Source organism: Carettochelys insculpta, chromosome 1 (assembly GCF_033958435.1).
Source record: "Carettochelys insculpta isolate YL-2023 chromosome 1, ASM3395843v1, whole genome shotgun sequence".
Classification (NCBI taxonomy): domain Eukaryota; kingdom Metazoa; phylum Chordata; order Testudines; family Carettochelyidae; genus Carettochelys; species Carettochelys insculpta.
Genome location: NC_134137.1, coordinates 254,779,622 through 254,801,100, shown reverse-complemented (window position 1 = coordinate 254,801,100; position 21,479 = coordinate 254,779,622). Strand labels below are relative to the sequence as shown.

General features: G+C 40.3%; 1 protein-coding gene across 1 annotated transcript in view; it reads left to right on the top strand.

The window, feature by feature from the left end:
• Positions 1-21,479, top strand: part of PDE3A (phosphodiesterase 3A) — a 434,927-nt gene that overhangs the window by 265,150 nt on the left and 148,298 nt on the right. The window contains exon 2 of the mRNA XM_075004928.1: positions 14,395-14,445. Coding sequence (XP_074861029.1) covers positions 14,395-14,445 — 51 coding nt within the window. The remainder of the gene's footprint in view (positions 1-14,394; positions 14,446-21,479) is intronic.

Below are 21,479 nucleotides of genomic sequence, written 5' to 3'. Positions count from 1 at the left end.
CTGCTGATGAGTAACAATTCTCTGGGAATGCTTTTCCTACAGTGAGTTGTCTCCTCAGTAACAGCATACAGCCAGAGCATAAGAGGAGCATTTGTGATGCTGTGATGTGGCCTAACTAAAGATCATCGCTGAAGTGGTGACTAAGGAGGGACATGTAGGAGCACAGCCCCCTACCACACAGCAGCATCTTTCCACACCCCTGCCAACCCTGGCCCTTCAGCGTAGCTCCAGGGCCTGTGACCCTGTTCTGCTTTGTGACAGAATCTGCAAGCAAAGTGTGTGTTGGGGGAGGGGCGGAGGAATTTGAGGGGAGAGTCTGGAGGAAAATGATTTTCTGGGGGAAGCTAGGATTACGGGACCAACAAAGGTGCAGCTGGAGAATCTTTCTTCTTCAACATCTAGCTTGCAGGTGGTTGGGGAGTGAGACTTTTAGCTCTATCCTAGTGTGGAATACCCCCTCCCCCACGAACACGGAACTTCCCCTCCATCTTGGTTGTCAGCGGCAGGGTGCAGGTGTGCCAGGGAGAGCTCTTACAGGATCCTACTCCCTAGGGAACTACTGTGTCCCCTTCCATCTTCACTGTCCATGCTAAGAGCTGCTCCCTGCACTCCATTGTAGGTTGTGCATTGTGCCCTACCCAGCCAGCCATCCCTTGCCAGGGTAGAGCACAAAGCTGCCAGCGGGAGCATCCTCAGTCAGGGTTGTTCAGCCATTTTGCCTACCAAACCCCTACCTCATTTCCCCCAACTCCCTCACCAGCGTAACTGACCCTCCTCTTCTGAAACACCCTGTGATGGAGTGGGGGGGAGTGCATGTGTGAGTGAGGCTGGATGTGAGAGACAAGCAGAGCAGCTCCCAGTGGCTAAGGATGAGCCTGGGGCTACAACTGGCAGGTAACACCTCTGCCCTGAACAAAGAGGAGGGAGGAGCCGAGCTGGGTTTTGAATCGGGGGCGGCAGTGAGGAAGCTGGGGAAAGAGGAGCTGGAAGGCAGCCAGCCTGAGGAGGGGGAAAGCTACACCCCAGAGGGGCACCCCTTGGGGTCTTCTCCCCAGGACGGGTTGGAAGGACTGTCTCTGGCTGCTGTGCTGTCGCTTCTGTGAGAAACTGGGCATCTGTTGCCTAATAAACCTTCTATTGTACCTGCTGAGTGAGAGTCAATCCTGACAGCAGACGGGGTGCAGTGCAGGGGGACCCCTGAACCCCATCACACACCCTTCACTCAATTACTCTCTGTGCACTGAACTCCCACCACAACTATTTGCACATCAAGAAGCTTGCTCTCAGTCCCTTTGTCTTGGTGGCATCAGCATGGACTTTTTACCTACCTTGGGGCTTTTGGCAGTCGTGCCTAGCTTGGAATGATGGAGAATGCAATCTGCAGCTAAAATCATTGATTAGAAAACATTGAAGACTTATCAACTGGAAATTATTTTAAGGGATTTGAAAACCATCTATCAATGTTTTGTTACATGAAATCTGTTCCACACCTGTAAATTTCTAAATTTCTTTGACTCTGTGCTTTTGGGATCACTAAGAACTAAGTGTGACTTTAAAAAAATATAATTTGTACAGTATAGTTTTCCTCAGGTACTCCCCAAAACTTTGGGTGTTCAAAAGTACCATCTGACACATAAACCAATTACACAGAAAAGTGAGAAATTCAGTGGCCTTACTGAAAACATTAGCAATCTAATTTGTTAAGTAATATTATCAATGTGGTACAAAGAGTTTGTGGCAGACTATAACTCATGCTGGTAAGAGAAGGAGAGGAGCGACATGTTTCACCAAAAATCCATTCCCTTCACTGTTTTTTTGTAGTGCAAGCTATTTACTTTAGGGAGCTAAACATGATCCTTACAAGTCAATGTATCAATCAATAGATGCATAATTTTTCCTCCATAAACTATAATGCTGTCAATTCCAATTTGCTTTGCTATTAATCTGGGTTGCTCTTGTCCAGAGGCCATGAAGCCAGCATTTCCACAGAAGCATAACACAGTTTGTCTGGAAATGTTAGGAAAAAGTCACATGCTACCGTGAAAGAGGACTTCAGAAATATAATATTTTTTGTCTCCTCTTCCAGAACCAGATCTGATCTTATCCCTCGTATTCCTTTGCAACAGTCTGTGGGTTGTATGCTTGAGGCAGCTTTGGCTACATGCACACTATATGATGAAGTTGAAATTAAGGCAGTTAGTTCAATTTTACAGTGTCAGTGTTTTTACTGTCAAGTATCAGAGGGGTAGCTGTGTTAGTCTGCAAAAGCAACAAGGAGTCCTGTTGCACCTTATAAACTAACAGGAACGTATGAGCATAAGCTTTCGTGGGCAAAGACCCACTTCGTCAGAAGCAGGTGTTTTTACTGTAAATACCATTAGCTTGATTTTAGGGAGCGATAGGGACAATATCATAACATTGTTGAAAGTGCTTGGGTGTAGCATCAAGTTCGAATTTAACAGTTCGAATGAAGGCTAGCGTGGAAGCGACATGTCTATTAATAGACTTTATTAGTTTCCAGAGGTGTCTTTGTATGTATCCCAAAATGCCCCACAGTCCTCTGCTCTGGCCGCTTCCATCTCCCCTGCTCTCCAGGTGCACAGGAATTAGATAACAGGAAGCCCATGAATTTGAATTTGGCACCAGAAAGCCCATGGCTGTGGGGCCATGATTGTATGAGAGGCTGAAAAACTTCTTTCTTTGCTATCAGCACTGTGAGCGCATCTACCCATTAAAAAAGCCCCAACCCAGTTTACATTTATGCAGGGGTCCCACTCCCTACCTGCCTGCCACAGGAGCCATGCAGTCAGGGTCTTTCTTGCACCCAAGCTGATCTCCCAATTGTTGAGAGAGAGTGGATGCAGAAGATGTCACCTCTGCGGTCCCACTATGAAAAGATTATAATAGGCAAGCATGTGAGCTGCAAGTCTGTACAAAGCCCCAACTAGTTGTTTGTCTTTTCTTGTCCTTTAGAGTTGGCTGTGCATAGAGTCTAGAGAGTTATGAGTGGTTGTGTGAGAGGTATTATTATCCATATGTTGGAGCATTCCGTTATAAAAAAAGGTTTTTGTTTTTGTTTTTTTTACAACAAACAGCACACACAATACTCTGTTAATTAAGTAATTATCTGAATCAAATGAATACACGCTATGGTGGACAACATTCACTCTACACTGTTAAAAATATAAGAAGTATTTTCATAAATATATTTCTCCTGAGCAAAGTCTGGTGGGAAGTGTTGCCCTTGCTTTAAAGAGGGGGAAATTCAAATATGTTAAGGCTACTGGTTTGGAAGAAGCCCCATGTTTTGATTCTGGCCATGCGTTTTGGTTACATCCCCATATTCAAACATGTTGGCTACCATTTCCTAAATTAGAGAGAGCTCAAATTATGAGTTACTCCTATAACCACCGGCTGTTTGCCAGCCAAAAATCTTAAGAATTTTGTGGCTGCTAGTTGTCATTAGCTACTCCATTAATTTCCTCTGGGTTAAAAAGAAGATGCTTCAAAACATTCCCAAATCACAATCATAAATTCTCAAAAGTTCAGGATATATTTATTCATGGGGGGAGAAAATGATCTACTGTTTGTGGTCACCCAGTGCCCTCCTAAAAATGTAATTGAAATAGCCGCCTGTTTGTACGCATGACGAATACCTGTGTTATACAGATCTTCATGGGATGAGAGCTCCAGTTTTTTCGTGCTATGGTCAACATTGATATAGTCAACAGTGTTCACAGTATTGCCTTTCCTATGTGTTAAAAAATCATCAGTCCAGCCTGAAAAAAAACTAATACCTTTTGGGTTCTCTCTTTAATTCATTTTTTGAGGTTTTAAGGTAAACTTTGGTCAGCCTTTAAACTTTTCTTTACCCTCATAAGAACTAGAAATGTGGGTTGTTTTTGTTTTGTTTTGTTTTGTTTTGTTTTAATACATAAATAAAAGCAGAGATTCTCACCTAATCATATGTGTCAGGAAACTGGAGATTTAAGAAAAAGATCAAATATTCCAAATTTTGTGTTAAGATTCTGAGAGTTGGAAATGATGTATTCACAATTAACTTTTAATTCTGCTTCAGTGTTAACAGCCTATAAAATGAATAGAGGGAATTGATGCTATTTCTGTCAGGATTTTTCAAACTTTGATAACCATCACTTTATCATTTTATATCTGTTTAACATCTTGAAGATTTTCTTTGCAATCAGAAGAGTGAGAGACTTAATTCATTTTAACAATGGATGCTCAAATTCTAGAAAACAAGACAGCAGTCTTCACAAAAGTAATACTGACCTACAGTCTCACTGTGGCTAGCCAATTTTACCCCTACGTTTTCCTCCTTTTAAATTTTCACCTTTTGTGACAAAGTTCTGCGCTACTCCTTGTGAGGCCTGCACTCTGTGGCAGTTAAAGGAATGCCTAAGAGGCTCTCTGTGTCCCTTTTTCTCTACCTCCCGCTTTTCCCAGGGGTGGGGCACAGCCTACTGAGCCCTTCTCATCAACAGCACAGTCATAAATGCTGGAGGTCCCCCATGGATGTTGGGTCTCCTTCTGCCCCTTCTGAGCTGCCCCGGAGATTTTGGGGTGGTCTGGGGGGAACCCGGTCCCCACCCACTTGATCTGGGTTCTGGCCCAGGGACCATAGGTAGCTGCTGCTGGAGGGGCTATCTCCCTTAGCCCAAAGTGCAATAGCTGCCCTGCTGGGCCACTTCCCCAGACACTTTCCTCAGCACCCTCTACTGGCTGCTGTACTTTCCTCTTGCAGGCTCTTCTTTGCAGTTCTTTCCTCCTTCCTTGCCCGTCCCTTTTCTTCCTCCCCCTTCTTACCTGCAAAACCTTTTAAAGTGTTCCATTGGCCTTAATGGGTTGCAGGTGGTTGATTAACCCCCAGGTGCTGGGTTAGCCTGCTGCTGCAGGCTGATCCTGGATGAGCCTCAGTCCCTGGGGAACATAAAGGCACTGACCCAACTGCCCACATACTTGCCCTCCATAAGGTTACTATAGTATGCTGTGAGCTGTGGTCCCCATATATAGTTCAGTAAAGACTTTTGTGGTAGCTCGTATGAAAGTTACAATACAAATATTCCCACTTCTCTTTAGTGCAGCAGGTGTTTAATCAGAATGTCATGGGACTAGCCACCTCTTAAGCCCTGTTTAGAGGGATGCCATGGTCACCTTCTGGCATCCTTCGTCTTTATCCTTCTCCTACCCAGAATGCACTTAGCTCTTGCCCATACTTAATCCCCAAGTTGAGGAAAGAGGGGCAGAGTTTCACTTCCCCTGGACACACCCATTGGTCAGGTGTTGAGCTTGAGGGGGTCAATTGGGTCTAATGGACTCACCCTGCCCAGTGTCTGAGTAAGCATTCCTGGGCATGCAAGAGCCATATGGTTGTTGAAAGATGCCCCTCCCTACAGAGTGTCATTATCAGAGCTGGATTTCTAAATTTGAGGTGGTTTTGAACCTTTTGGTTTAGAAAGGGACTTCTTCCTTGGGCAAAATTTGCAAGGTGTGTAATGTGGTATGTTTTGCCTTCCTCACAGTACCCTGGAGGGGTATGGTAGGTAGGAATAATGAAAAATAAAAGGAGAAGAGGGATAGAGGAACAGATAATAAATGCCAAATATTGTTACCACTTGGAGTCAACGTCCAGGCTTAGTAACAGACTTTGGGAAGTGAGCTCCTGCAATAAACATGACCGAAGACCCAGAAAGGATTGATCAGTTTGTGGAAGTCTTAAGTCTTTGCAGACTGAGTTCTCTCAATCAGTAACATCCTTCCCTCTCAGTGGGGGAGAGTAATGGGATTTAGTAGTGGACTCACTCATTCATTATGTGGCAAGGATTCAACACACCCCAGTCTTAGTTGTGTGAATTGAGGTAAGATCACACTGAAGACACCCCTTGTACTCCATGTGGAGCATAGGACATCTACAAGTCTCCTCCACTTCACCCTGTCTTGGGACAAAACTTCTAACTTCCTCCAGGAGTACCCCAGTTGTTGTCCTTCAGTCTCAGTAGACATTCTCCACATTGTCCAAGGTCTTCCTCTTTTGTATTTTCCTTGCAGGTTGCATGTGAGAGCTTGAAGGAATAACCTGGATAATGGTTTTTTGAGAGAGTGGGCTAGCCATCCCCACTTTCTTCTCTTGATTTCACTGTCAATTGTTTCTTGTCCTGCTTTGTCCTAAAGTTCCTCATTTGTGACGAAGTCGTGCCATTTGATGTGAAGGATGTACATCAGGCATCTGTTTATGAATGTCTGCAGCTTGTGATTTGAAGACTTTTTAGTACGCCAGGTCTCACATCCATACAAGAGTACACTCTTCACATTTATGTTGAAAAGCTGCAATTTTGTCTTCACAGATAATATTTGTGAACTCCAGATGGGACAGAGAGTCTTGAGTGCAGCTGTTGCTTTCCTTGTTCTGACATCACCTCCCAGTGTGATGGTGGTATTGCTGGACTGGTTGATCCTCATTGCCGTGGTCTTTCCCTTGTTAATGCTCAGTCTGGTCACTGAGGCAGTTTTGTCTAGTGTTGTGACCTTTTCTTTCATGCTTTCATGCTGGTGTGAAAGGAGGGGGACATCATCAGCAAAATCATTGTCCTCTAACTGTTTGAAAAGTGTTTATGGAATGCCTTGTTGATGGCCATCTGTTGTCCTGTTCATAATCCAGTCCATAGTGATCAACAACAGGAAAGGTGACAGTAGGCACCCTTGTCGCACTCCCAGTGGTATGCTGTTAAAGGCTTTTTCAAAGTTTAGGAAGGTTATGTACTGGAACAAGTTCCACTTGAGTGACTATTCTATGATCATTCTGAGAGTTGAAGACAATTAATACTTGGTAATTTGGGGGTGGGAAGGATATTGGGGGAAGGGAAATAAGCCCGCCTTTTGGTATTAATACTTGCATCCTTCCATTTAAAATCCATTCTCATGTCTGTCTTTCACGTGCATGTCCTGATGAAATTGAGATATGTGCCTTCACTGATCTCAGAAGACTGAGAGTAGATGCCTCATCTAGACTGTTTCATTCTCACTATTTTCTTGATCTCCTAATTTCCATAAAAGCTGTAGAAGTAATGAATTTTGAGACATGTTAGTCTAGCAAAATTGCTTTTCTGGTGTTCAGAGCATTGTGTTCTAGTGCTCACTGATTACCCATTGAAAAGAAATCTTTTCAGGCTTTGGGACTTAATCTAACAAAATGTGGTGTGCATAGGTAAACAATGTGGTAGCTAGTAAATTGGCCCATTATAGAAAAATGTGTTATGCTTGCAAAGGTTATGTGGAAATTTTGTGTTGCAGCTACTGTATTTGTGTGGTTTTATAAAAACCAAAGCTCCTGAACAAAAGTGATTCCTCCCACCACCACCCAGTGCTATGGGCTGCTGCAGATGTGAATGACGTTATACCTTGACAGAAAAAAAAAAAAGTCGTGAGTCTGTATTTTGATGAACTAAATTTTAATGCAAGCCAGGTTTCTGTAGGTTATAAAAGAAGAAGTGTTGACTCTGTAGGCATGACTTCTAAGAACGTAAGTTTATTGCTGTACTTGAAAACAGTCTGGAATTGGACAACTCTTTCCTTGTTCTAAAATTCTTATTTCATGATTCTTATTACACCACAGTGTTAAGTCAGTAAAACGTGCTAATGTAATACATATTTGGGGTGCAGTGTAAGAACAATGTTTGCTAAATTTGTGTTGTGTTAAGGATCATATCATGGCAGCAGCAAAAAACAAACATGCCAGATTTCATGAAGACACATATGTTGAGAAATGAAATGAAAACCATATGGGTTCTGTAGTTTGTGGAGCTATGATGGTTTGCTAATGAAAGTGCTGCCAAATTATTGCTGGCATAAGCAGGAGTAATTCCATTGTTTTCAGTGAACTCATGGCTATTTACTCCACTAATGGGTTTGACCCATCTTCAATTTTTAAAAAAAACAAAAAACAAAAAACTTATTAGTTATGGAGTAGGGTCTCAACATTTGCAAGTGCCACATTCACCAATTTTCAAGTGCCATGAGTTCCCAGGGGCTCTGGGCCCAGGAGTGCCGGCGGCTGCCACTTTCTGGGGCTCTGAGCCCCCCCGCCACCCCACATTTGCAAAAATCAGCGTTTGAGGGTTCTGAACACAGAACCCTCGTGAATGTTCAGACTCTACTGTCCTGTGAAAGAGGTTTAAAAATTAAAAAGACTAACTACAGGCTAAACCTCCCTAGTCCAGAATTCTCTGGTCCGGCAACATTCATGGTCTGGCATTATTTTATTTAGTGTGATGTCCACTTATTGTGGGTGTGGTCAACTTTCCCATGATCCCATAAAGTTTGTTTACAGCCACCATTCCTAGTTCTCAGTGTTCTGTGCTGTTCTTTACCTGTAACTTGCCCCAAATGTCTTCTGAGAGCTCAGTAAGCATTTGTTGGTAATGGTGCTGGACAACATTGGCCTCTCGTGGTTTGGCAAGTTCTCTGTTTTGGTACTGGTCATGTCCTGAGAGTGCTGGACTAGAGAGATTCAACCTGTATTGTAATGAACCATATAGGTCCTTACTCAGCACAGTGTAAATTCTCAGTGTAGCCTCTAACTAACAAAGGACTCTCTAACCTGTTCAGCATCAGAGCTCATGGCTTAGGAGGAAGTGGGAAGCTTTCTGTGCACAGGAACAACAGGCCAAAATACTGTCTGCAGAAAGAAAGCCACTTAGGAGTTGGGATTGAAGTAATGAGTCATGCCAACGATTCCTGGCAAGGGAGCCATTGGTGGCCATGGCTGATGGATGGTCAGACATTGCCATATGGAGTGGCCTAAAAAATGTGTTGAACAAAAGGGCTGAACTCAGGACAGGGGTTCTGCAGTCCAGTGTATCACTGCCTACGAGGAAAGAGTAGGCTGGACTGAGTAGCCCTGGCAATAGGCTAGAGAAGCACCGCTTTTGTATTCTGGCACTGAACCACCCCTAGGGTGTGGATTGGGAACTGCTGTGTGTTGTCTTTCCCACTTTTAATTTGAAAATGCAAAAGCCATTGTGTCTAGGGTAATTGCACCACTCATTTTTGACCGCTTTAGTAAAGCAATCTGTTTGTTATTCATCAGGCTCTGAATATTTATGAGAACCTATCAACAATTAGAGGTTGAGAGCCTGATTCTGGGAGTGACTACAGCATATGCCTCTGAACAAGGGTATGCTTCCCATGTTCCTAGACGCCCAGGGAACTAGTGGTTTTTTGCCACTTTCTGTATTAGAATCAATTACACTTGGTTTCCTTTCTTATGCATATAAAATATTTCTTTTGAAGTTTGTTGATAGTTGGCAGATAAAGGAACCTGTTGCCGTATTTGTTGAAACAAATTTGAGATCTACACTGTATTTCAAATTGCAAAAGCCTCATAAACTTTTTGAAGCCCCAGTGCTGCAGAGACTTATGCACATGCTTAACTTCAGACACTAAAGATACATCTCAGTTGTTTTCAGGGAGACACTTTGCAGTGTCCTAAGTTAAGAAAGCACATAAGTCTTTGCACGACTGAGCCACTACATACATTATAGCTTTTCAAATAAGCTGCAGAAAGGGAAAACAGATGACAGGTGTAGAAAGACTGGTTTTGGATGAGATTTAAAAATAGGTGAATAATGATGGAGGAGGAAGAAAGAATCAGGAAAGCCGTTTTAGACACAAGGAGCTGTAGTGATGAGGTTTCTTGTCCCACCACCTGCAAAATTGTGAGGTGGGACAAAGAAGAAACCTGGTCGAAAGAGGCCAATATGAAGAAAGAAGGAATGGGGGCTGGGGAGACATGGAGAGAACAGGTTCTATGAAATAAAAACATTTAAAATAAGTAGAGTTTGTAGAATTAGGAAGGGCAGTTTCCTAATGGAACATGAAAAATGGGGAGCTGCTGGAAATGTTTGAAGACTAAAATAAGTGAACAAACAGTTTGCCCATTTCAGAAAGCAGGCAAAAGTTGACTCAAGGTAGTAGAGTAGGGAGTTTCAGTGCTCACAGTGATGGTTTTACCACAGTTAGAGTTGAAGAACAATACCCTTTCTAAGAGAACATATTTGTAGTTTCAATATCTAGGAACTATTTAGTAATATAAAAGCATAACAATAAGAAACAATTGGTGAAAATGGGTGCAGTGAACCTTTTCAATAACAAAGTGGAAGAGAAGAGAAAAGTATTTCCAGTAAAACTAAGGAGTCATCAGTTAAACACCCTTTCCAGTTTCTCTCTCTCGTTAAGCAAGAGGGTGTTTTTTTGAATTGCAACCTGGAATGTGACCAGTTAAGAGGTTATCACTGCTTGTCCTGTAACTCTGAGTTCCCTAAAATGCTCAGTTCCTGTAGCTCTGTGTCTGAACATTCCTTGTCATCACAGGAGCACACACTGATTGTCTCTGATAAGCAGCCTTGCTCAGCAATTCTGACTCCAGTAGCTTGCTTGTTTACTCCATAGTCACACTCTGATCTCCACCGGCCTAGGTTACTTTGAACCATCTGACCCCTAATGCAGCTAAGTCCTGAATTTCCCCAAAACTGTCTGCCCTGAGATGTCTAGTGCTCTGCTGGAACATTCTGAGGAATAATGAGGTTCATTGCCCCTTTAAAGAGACAAAAGGGCAGCAGCTTGTTACTTTAACTAGCATTAATGATTACTTCAAGTCAAACACAGCCCTGGGCTGATATAGAATAATTCACATTAAATTACTCTGAGTAAGTTTTTAAGGATAAGGGATAAAGTGAGAAGTGGTTACAAATGTTTTCTAATGACTGAAACTTAACAAAACAACAGTCTTGTTCATAATAAGATTCTTGCATCTCCTTACACAAAGATGGCTGACCAGCTTCTTGGTAAAGGTTATTTTTTTTTTTTTTTTACAAAGTGCCAAGTGAAAGAGGATGAGAAGTCCTGTGGCACCTTATAGGCCAATAGATCTATTGAAACATAAGCTTTTGTGAGCCAAAACCTGCTTTGTCAGATGCAAGAGTGAAAGATAATGGGGGGGTTCTTTGTCCATCTCTTTTATAGTTCTCTGAACTTTTGAAATGTGTTCTTCATAAAGTTCCATGCTCCTACTGAGAGAGAGGGTCCATGGAGTCTGATGGAGAAGGTTCCATGCTGTTTTTCTCCCATTGGTACTTTTTGCACCACAAATTGAACTGTTTGCGGCCTCTGAGATGCTAATAAGTGCTTGCCAATTCCACTCTACTATGCGCTTATACAGCCTCAAACAGACTAATGTGTCTGTTCTGTATACCAAATTTCAGGAAAGATGTAGACAAATTTACAAAAGTCCAGAGAAGGACAACAAATAATATTAAAGGTTTAGAATACGTGTTTAGGGTTTGTTTAGCCTACAGAAGAAAAAAAAACAGAGGGGACAACAATTTTCAAGTACATAAAAGTTTGTTACAAGGAGGTGGGAGAAAATTTGTTCTTAGGCTCCGATATTATGGCAAGATGAAGTGGGCTCAAACTGCACCAACTGCACTTTATGTTGGGCATTAGGAAAAACTTCCTGTCAGTTTGAACCTGGATGAGGTCTTTAACCCTTCTTTAGCCTGGGAAAAACTTGTTTACCTACACCTCAGATTTTTCTGCTTCAAACACATTTTACTTATTTCATATAGAAAGGATTCATAACTTCACAGAAAATTACCATGTCTTTTACAACTATATTAATAGCCACAGTGGTGGTCATTTTCCTATGATACCTCAATGTTTATTTTGTACAAATGTTTAAGCAAGAGTTTGTCAGGTGTGAATAGAAGGTAATAATTTGTATCCCTCTACCTTTTCTTCATATATTATATGAGTGTTCAAGATGTATTATGCTCTGGAGAGGAAGACTGACAAAAGAGAGGTTAAAATGATATAAATAGAGGAGGGGAAAGGGATACAATCTACAAACAAAAATGATCATTTTTAACCTTTGTATATTCTGGTTTCCTCCTGTTTTTTTTAATTTGCTTGCTGCCCCCATTGTCCTTAGACTTAATCCTTACTAGTTATTTATTTTACTTTTATGTATTTATATCAAGGTGTTTTGTATTTAAGATATTAACAGACCTTCTTAGCTACCTCCCCTGTATGTCTGCCCAACAATCATGAAACTGTTGCCATAACCCTGTTCTCCAGGGGACTGCCTGCAAAGAATGCATTATCTGTGCCAGTCGTCATCATTTAATGACTAGATTCTAGTTTTTACAGAAAGGGTTAACATGGGGTCAGAGCTTGTGATTTACTTTGTTCCTGATTTTGGAGGAGTCCAACTGTATGACTGTTTTATCTCACATTTTGTGGGGGAGGAGAATAATTACATATATATAAAAACCTCCTACATGTGATGGGAAGGCGGGGGGGACCGTGAAGAAAGCGACAAGAAGAAACAATTGAAACAGATGAGAATTTGTGTGTGGTTTCCCCCTTCCTTTAGAAAGAAGCTTTAATGCTTTTTATCGTGTGATTAGAGTTCCCAGTGTTCATACATACAGCTTGGAGTATGAAATTTAGTTGTGTTAAGCTGAACTAAGTGTATTTGTTCTGGTTGTACCATTTTTTTTAAGAAGGCATGTGTGGAGAGAAGGAAGTGAAGATAAAAAGCAAGGAAATGAATTTGGGCTAATGGGTTGACCCACTTAATATTCACGATTGCATGTTGACATTGTTGTATATTTGAATTTAGTTAGGTTTGTATGACTAGCAAAAACTAATTCTTCTTGTTTCCTTGGTTTTTGCCCATTTTATATCTGTAAAGACAGTACAGAAGGCAGCCCATTTGGCATGCTGTACCCCAATGTCCTTTATAGTTGGGACTATCGATCAGACCTCTCTGGTCTGGCATTCTTGTGACCTGAGCAGTCCTGAAGGAGGGAGTTTGCTGGACCAGGAGAGGTCAGGCCACTCCAGCCCATCCCTGATCCAGATGGTGTGCCTCCCTGCCTCTAGCAGCCAGCAACTCCACACCCTGGGATCTGTGGCCCTGCCCACCAGGGCTGCTTGCCGTTAGAGCTGCTGAGCTCCCAGCTGTTGGCAACCTCTGTGATTGGGCTCTCTGGTTCAGCAACATCCATGGTCATGTCTAACCAGGGATGTTGCTGACCCAGATAGGTTCAACATGTAGCAATTTTGAAACCTGTTGTTATTTTTAGGGGTGATGCATCACCCGATGTTGAATATCAGCTCTCTTATTCAGACTGTGTGCGTGTTTTGTGTGTCCAAATATAAGCACAGCATTTTAAAGTCAGCCAGAGAAAATGCAGAATGCCAAATCCTTATCTTTAGGGATACTCTTACAACCCCACAGAGCTCAGTACAATTCCATGTCTGGAGGCTGCATCTATGTCAATGCAATCTCATGAAGAGTAACTTGTATATATTTAACTGAGAGTAGAATTTGACCCACAGAATGTAAGTTTAGCAGTTGTGTACTACCAGAAATCCAGATTTCAATGAGAGCTTGTATAGAAAACATTGTGCTTATCTCAGTGGTGCCAACAGTGGCTGCAAGCCCTGTGACAAGGTGCAAGGTGGGGGCCTGGCTCCAGGAAAGGCCAAGAGTACAAGGAGTGGAGCCAACAGCATTTGACTGTCAGGGCTTCCCAGAGTGAGACATCGGCCCCTTCCCAGTCCCTCACAGCCATGTGCGGCCAGAGCAGCGCTGCCATGGCACTTCAAAGGAGTTTGGGGGCAACTGTCCGCTTTCCCCTTCTCCATTGGCAGGCCTCACTCATCTCATCTGCTTGCCACCAAATGATTTTGTTTCCCTCTCCTTTCCCCCTCCCCCTCTGCAACAGAGTGGTGTGATTTTTACTTTATTTCCTCTCAGAGAATGTACCATTTATATTGGCATAAGATGTTCATCAGCATGCAGTCATCAGTCAACTCTTCTTGATAACCCAATTGTTAATATATAGTTGTATTGATCTTAACAGGCCACACTGAACACCTGGCCAAATATTTATCACAGTGAGTGGGAATTTTACCTACACAAGCACAATCTGTTTTGCTTGCATAGGAGTAGATGTGATCTGCCCCTGACAATTTTACACACAAAAAATAAATAATAAGCAAGGGTAACCTTTTTAAAACAAAACAAAAGGCAGTCAAGTAGCACTTCAAAGACTAGCAAAATAGTCTATTTTGCTAGTCTTTAAAGTGCTACTTGACTGCTTTTTTGTTTTGATAGTGTATAGACTAGCACGGCTTCCTCTCTGTTACTTTTTAAAACAAGTATACTTGCTAAAATGTGTATTAATGAGGAAATAATAAGCAAATAAGCAAAAGACCAATTGTATAGAATACCAAAGAATACAAATTTTCCATTGATAGAAAATCAGCATAACCTGTGACTTATCATCACCTGTATTTTCTTCTCTGTTTTAGCTCATGGGACATTCTGAATGGGATCACAAACGAGGAGCCAGAGGATCACAGGTCAGTTATAGCTGGATTTTTCTCTCACTGTTCTCTTGTCATGTGGGGTTGTGAACTCATTTTTCTAGAGTTTACCAGCTCAGTTTGTCCCAGAAAGGCTGTAACTTAAGAAAATATGTGTTATATTTGAGTATCAAAAGGGTAAATTAACAGCTAAATCCTGTAAACATCCATGCTGAATAGATTTATTCAAGCGAGTGAGCCTGTTCACATGAGTAAATTTACTCACATGCATGTTTCCAGGAAAGGACCAAAAAAGAGCATGAAATTATGACAACTTTGATAAAATAGCAATCATGTACATACTGGAATAATCAGTGAACATTCCTGGATTGGCAGGAAGATGGATTAGATGTAATGACATCTCTTTTCTAGCTCTACTTTCTATGTAAATCAGAATGTTGTAGATAATTATATTTTTTCTGTTTGCACATGAAATTCTGTTTATAAAGCGCTGCAGCACTCCCCTGTAGTTCAAGGATAAACAGACTTGATGGTGACATACAATTTTATGAGAGTTGTTCATAGTCACTTCTTTTGCCTTGACTCGTAAAGTCAGAGGAATAACAACAGTTTTGATAATAGTATCAGGATGATAAATAAATATATGTAGAAACAAAGTCATAGGGCTGGGCTTCATTGGAAGCCTACCTGCCGGTCTGATGATTGAGAGATTTTCTGTAGGGGCAAAGCATTCCAGTGTTGAAATTACTTGAGTCCAGTGCTTTTTTGTACTCTGCTGGCTCCCCACTCTCACACACTCCGCCCAGCCAGTCACATGGCTGGAACTCCTGAGGTGCCAAAAAGAGCACTGCTTGAGTCAATAACTGAAGTTACCCCACTTTAGATTGTTTTTTTTATCTTTCTGTGGTATCAAGGATTGTTGTTCAGGTACTAAGATCTAAGCCTAAACCCACTACGTAGAAGTTTCTGCCCCTAAGAAACTTCCTGCTATTTATACTGTTTTCTGTATTGTGACAATTGGTGTAGTCAACAGTGTTGCCAAACATTCTTCTATCCCCACACTAACAATCTCTGAAACATAAATGAGATACAGACACTTCTATGTACGGTCGTATGTATCAGTTTTTATAGGGATCCCCTTTTTCAATTTGGAAAATAGACTTGTGCTGTTTGTTATTTGCTGATTGTTCAGCTAAAAAAAATCTAAAATCTTTACCTACAAAATAAATGGTATGTAATTCCAGTCAAGCCCATTTCTCACAGAAATCTGGTGGATTTTATTTTACACTGCTGTTTTAGGCCAAATAACCTAGTATTTCATAAAATAGTGCTCAGATGTGTGAAGGGTAAAGTTAACCTCTTGGATCTTCCTGGAGGATTAGAACTTAATTATCTGCTCTGCCTAAATTAGCAGAAAATTGGCATTTAGGACCATCAAATGACTCAAGCAGGCAAATCTTAGTCCATGATAATCCAAAGAAACATAAAACAAAAAAGTCAAAGTTATGACTCACTGATGCTCTGGCTTAAGCCTGCACAATGGCCTACATTTTCAAGTGTGTGATGACTTACGATGTCTCAGTATTTCACTCCCAAACATGTGAAACTTTAAATGTGACTAAAGTTTCAGGAAACAGCCTTCGGTGGTTTTTTTGAAAATTAGTCCCTTCAAAGATGTTTTAAGTCTGGAAGCAAAATCTTGGCATGCTTAAAATCACTAGACTCTCTCGAAAATTTTGGGACAATATGCTTATACAGCTTCAATCCTACAGGAAAAAGCATTGCATAAGGCAGCAAAATGTTTAGGGTCTTGTTATTGCACATCTGCAGAAATGTGCATAGATTAAATGTCTGTATTTGGCAGTGACTGGAAACTAAATGGATTTCAAAAAGAAGGAAGGGCAGAGGACAGACTGAGCAGTAAACAGAAATTTTGCTTCAGAAACTTTGTAATTTTTCTGTCATTTAGAGCGCCTCGTGTTTTGTATTTTTTTTAAATAGTGTCCCTTCAATGTGGAAAAGGAATGAAATACTGGTCCTTGATAAGTCAATGAGAGTTTAGCCGTCGACTTCAGTTAAATATGGCAGAAGGGTTGAGAAAGGATTTACTATGCCAACTCGCTTTTCCACATTGCTTCTTCTTGAGGATGGGAAGGTTTCTATGGCTTAGCCTAATTTCAGTTAGAAAAGTCTCCTGTGTGTTAATAATGTAATAATAATAATTTCAGTGTCGAGTCAGATTCAGGAAAAATCCATTGTATGGCGATAGGTGAAACCTTTCCATTGTGTACTCTTAGCAAACGTTGCCCAGTGAGAAACAGGAATATATATTGTTGCCAATCAAATTTTCACAAAGTTGTTAAGGTTGCACTAAGAAGTGGGGAAGTATTTGTGAGCATTTATGATATATAGGTGTGAAAGAATTAAATATTTACCACCTCAATGAACTCAATACTAGGCCTTGCTCTGTGTAGGATTGTGATTGGAGCAACACTGTTCCTTTTTTATCCCAAGTGACATTTTACACAGGCTTCTCATTTAAAAAGAAAAGTTCTGTGATGTTCCTTGGAACCACAACCCTGTAGCTTATAATGATTCTCCAGTGCTTTTGTCTATTATTGTTGAATACTGTAGTATTTTAAAGTAAAGGGCTATCCTGGGAGTCCTGGCTTCAGGGACACACAGGTACATACTATAGAAAATTCTTGTTCATTTTATTTAATTCATATAACAAAGGAGTCTATTTTGAAATTTCTGTATTGTTGTTATTAGCAGCAGCAGCATAATTGTAATAATTTGACCTGGTCAACGTGTAACTCAGCAGAATGGACTTTAAAACACAGAAATCACAAAACTAATCCTTACTAAAGAGTTTCCCTTTGTCTGTTAATTGTCTTGGAATAAAGAAGAGAAAACAATGAACTGGATTTTAGAGCCTTCTTTCTTCATTGTGTACTCACAAGGTGTCCCGGGGGTTGGGGGGACAAGCAATTTGCTTGCTATCTAATCAAACCTCAAACTCTCTTATTCAGACAGGAAGTTTCTTGTTTTATGAATAAGCAAGTTGTCTCTGGTTTGTCTGAAATTCAGAAGGAAAGATCCAGTAGTGCACTGTACATTTTCTAAAAAACTTACTTGCAAAAGTGCAAATTTGTACTTTTTGATTATGGGGACTAAACAATGGGCAAAGGCCTACCTTGAAGTAAGGCAGGGAGTCACAAAAATGCCTTTATGCTTCGGGCAATTCCTGACTATGAAAAGAGTTTCAACTCCTTTCATCTCCACTGTGGTAGACTGGAATTTAAATGTGTCAAGTGAAAAGCTAAACTTTTGTGCCACTGAACCTGCTGCTAACTTTCATAGCAATATCTCATTACTATTTCTATGTGTTTAATGTATGTATGTATGTATTGTGAAACTCTTGGTAATCGTATTAAAGTCAATAGAAAGATTACCATTGTCTGCAATGAGCTCTTGATCAGGCATTTGTTGAATGCTTACTGTGGAACAGGAAAAAAAAGTCAAACTAATGACTGAGTTTATAGTGAGTAACATTATGACGTACGGTTTCTTCCTTGTGGTATAGCTAACATTGATTTTGATACTGATGAATTTTGCCAGTCACCCAGCTTTTTCTAGTGCCAATTATTGAAATCTGTACCTTCCATACTAGCACATAGGGCTTATTTAGTAAACATTTGCTTCATAGAAACCAGATGTATTGTTATAAGTATTGTTAGATTTTTACCTTTGAAGGTAATAGTTAATGTTAGAAATATTGTAAAGCACAAATCTCGATAGAGTCCAAAGACAGTGATTTAACACACATGGAAAGTTTATTTCCCTGCCTCCTGCGATGGTGGTGGCGGCTTGCAACCACCACAAAATACTATAAACATTTAATTCTTAAATACTGAGTGCAAAAATAAAATCATTCGTACAACTTTAGAGGGCTTATGTACATGCATGCATGCAAGCAAAATTGAGAAGTTCACAAATTATCATTCTATGTTACAGAAATTCCTAATTCTGTATCCTGTATTTGCTACACAGGTCACAAATACAAAAGTACTTCCTATTGGTCTTAAATTCCACTAGACCATATTGTTTTATTCATATCCTGTGTAAGAGAATATATGTATAATATAATATGAAATATTGTGGCCCGATGGAATTAATTTTGTCATTATTGCCTCCTACATTGGAAGTGTGTAGCTTCCATTAATTATTTCCAGCTGAAAAAATAGATTGTAATACATGGCACTCCTAATCTCCTTAGAAGTACAAACATTTTATATACATACATCACTTTATGGCCACTACATAAATGGGGATTATTTGTTCCTCTCAACAAGCCAAGTTTGTCTTGTTTAATGGGAGGGTGTAATCCCAGTAATCTATGGAACCTATGATCCTTCTTTTCTTAATCTTGTACAATGATGATAATATAAAGAAAAAACACACAAGTCCAGTGTTTTTAATTCACTTTAAATGTAAAAGCTCTCAATTATATATAGCTGAGGTGCTGCGTTTTACCCTTCCAGTTCCTAAGCAACAGCTATTTTCAGATTGAGTGCGTCTGGTGTTGTCTACCTACTTCATGCTTCTGTGAGGTAATTCGTCAGTGGATGCTGGGCTTTTTCGCTATTGCTTCCTATTCTCTTTGTTATGGGACTGTAAGGAGACAGAAGCTTATAAAACGGGAAATAGATTGGGCAAACCAACATCAATGTTGCAGCTTGCGAAACTTCTGTACTTCTAGGAGCTCTGCATCCAACAGCAATGAAACAAAAGAACCAGAAATAAGGTTCTTGCCATTGGTTTCAAATTTTTAAGAGGGAAGCCTCTAAAGCACACTCAAAACCATGAGCCGGAAATCCTTGTTCTTACTGAAGCGTAGATGGGAGTCCATTCCTGTCACTGATCAGGTACCGTGTGCTGGTGCATCTGTTGTGTAATTGTGTCCTCTGGCAATATCACTGTTGGTTTGATTATAATGAAGTAACTGTAATTCATATTTCTTAAAAACTGAAAACCGGTTGTCCATTGCCTCTAGTTTCCATAATGATTAGTGCATCCTAGCATAAATGTTTTTAAAGCTGAATTTAAAAGAGATGGTAAATTTGCTTATGGATATACAGATGCCACTGCAGTAACATCATATGTATTGCATTGTGAAGGACAGTTTTAAGGAATCAACAGAAACAAATTGTTTAGCAAAGGTGAGTATTTAAAGATCTAAAAAAATGAATGCACTAGAAAGACTGAAGATACTGTGAACTCAACATTGATGAAACATTGCCTATTGCAAGTGGGGTCCTGAGTGTTGTATTATTTTCTGTGTTATACCCACTGATTACATGTAGACTTATTGAATTAGCAAAAGAATTTGCTTTGTTCAGCAACTTCTTGCTCTTGTGTATTATTTCAAAGTTGCTAAAAGGAAGAAAAGTATCTTTAAATTCTGGTCTATATATGTTAAAAATAATGTACAAATAGTAGGATGCACTCTAGTATTTGCATCACAACAGATCATGACTGAAGCCTGAATATGGAAGTATTCAATGGTTCTGTAATGTTTTAGTAGTCTAATTTAGGATTCAAGGATATTAAAAAGAAGGGCTTCAGAAAAAAAGCTCAGGGCTGTGGTAGAGGCATTAGATTTACTCCATATCCCTTTGTAAACTTAAGTTATTGAGATGCTGATAGCAAAGTGCATTTTGGGGGCATCTCTAGCAATGGAAAAATGGTACTTCAGAGGAAGAAAACTCCTGTTTGTTGGGCCTAAAGAACAACGTAAGTAGTAAGTACTGTAGTGCAAGTGTCTTGAAATGTCCCTTTACCCTGTGTGCCTTGGCTATTCTACACCTGAATGGTTAAACGTATGTAATAGTTAAACTTCAGTGAACTGGAATAGTTTGGGTTTTGATCTAGTCCTAAATTATTTTCCTCCTTGATATTTGCAAACCACAATGGCATCACTGTGTGGAGTTGGCGTACATTTAAAACATTGTCATAGGTGTATGAGCTGGAGCTTACAGGGCTCTTACCTTTTCCTCTAAGATATTCCTTTGACTTCAGCTCTGAAGTCTGGACCTAAACTGGTGCAGGAGACCTTTGTTTAAAATTACTAGATTTAGGACCAGGAAGAATCCTCACACTCTAATCCACAATGTAGAATTTTTATGGGATCGTCTCTCATTGTTGGCTGTGAATTTAAAATCAGGAACTGGTTTTACATGGTGCAACGAAAGCTAAATAAGCCAATAATTGATATAGATGTTTATATAGTTGTAAACTGTTCAAAGTGATGTACAGTGGAGGTAAGTAAAGCCATCAATAACATTGCCTTAGCTGGAAATGTTCTTTTATAGCAATGTAAACAGCAGTAATACCTCCTGTGCAGTTAAATCACTAACTAAGAGTTTGATGGGTTTATGTAAATGTAGCAAGAGATGCTGCTCCCTTACCAGAAAGGATTTAATGTCCAGACATGCTAAAGGCATTATGCCCGTGAAATTCAGTTCCCAATTCCTTACACCAACCTAGTACATATAAGCAGTTCCAGCAGCTTGACACTCGTGCCAAACTCCCCATCCCAATTATTTTGACAGCAAATACATTTTTTTAAAGATTGTGACTATATCTCCCACACTTGTATCTTTTGACAAATCATGTCAATCACAGGCAGTTTTCTTCAAACACAAGCCTGGTGTTTAATTCACTGTCAATTACTGTTAATTATTAATTTCAGAAATACTGCCTCATAGTTGCAAAAATCTGTGTACATCTAAAGCTATGTGTCATCCAGTGGTTGCAGCCTGGGATGAGTCAGGATCCCGGCTTCTGTTTGGTCTGCTCTTCCAGCCCTAACTCACACAAATCTTTGTTCTTGTCAGTAGTACCATTGATTTAAAATCTGATTTTTTTTTTTAGGACTCCCTGTGTGAGAAGAGGGACTATTCATACTAAGGGCTCTGGGACTGGGCTCACTGTTAGAATGGCACCTGCTTCCTCACCTGCACTTTCAAAAAAAAAACATATATGTTTTAGGACTTTGTAATCCAATT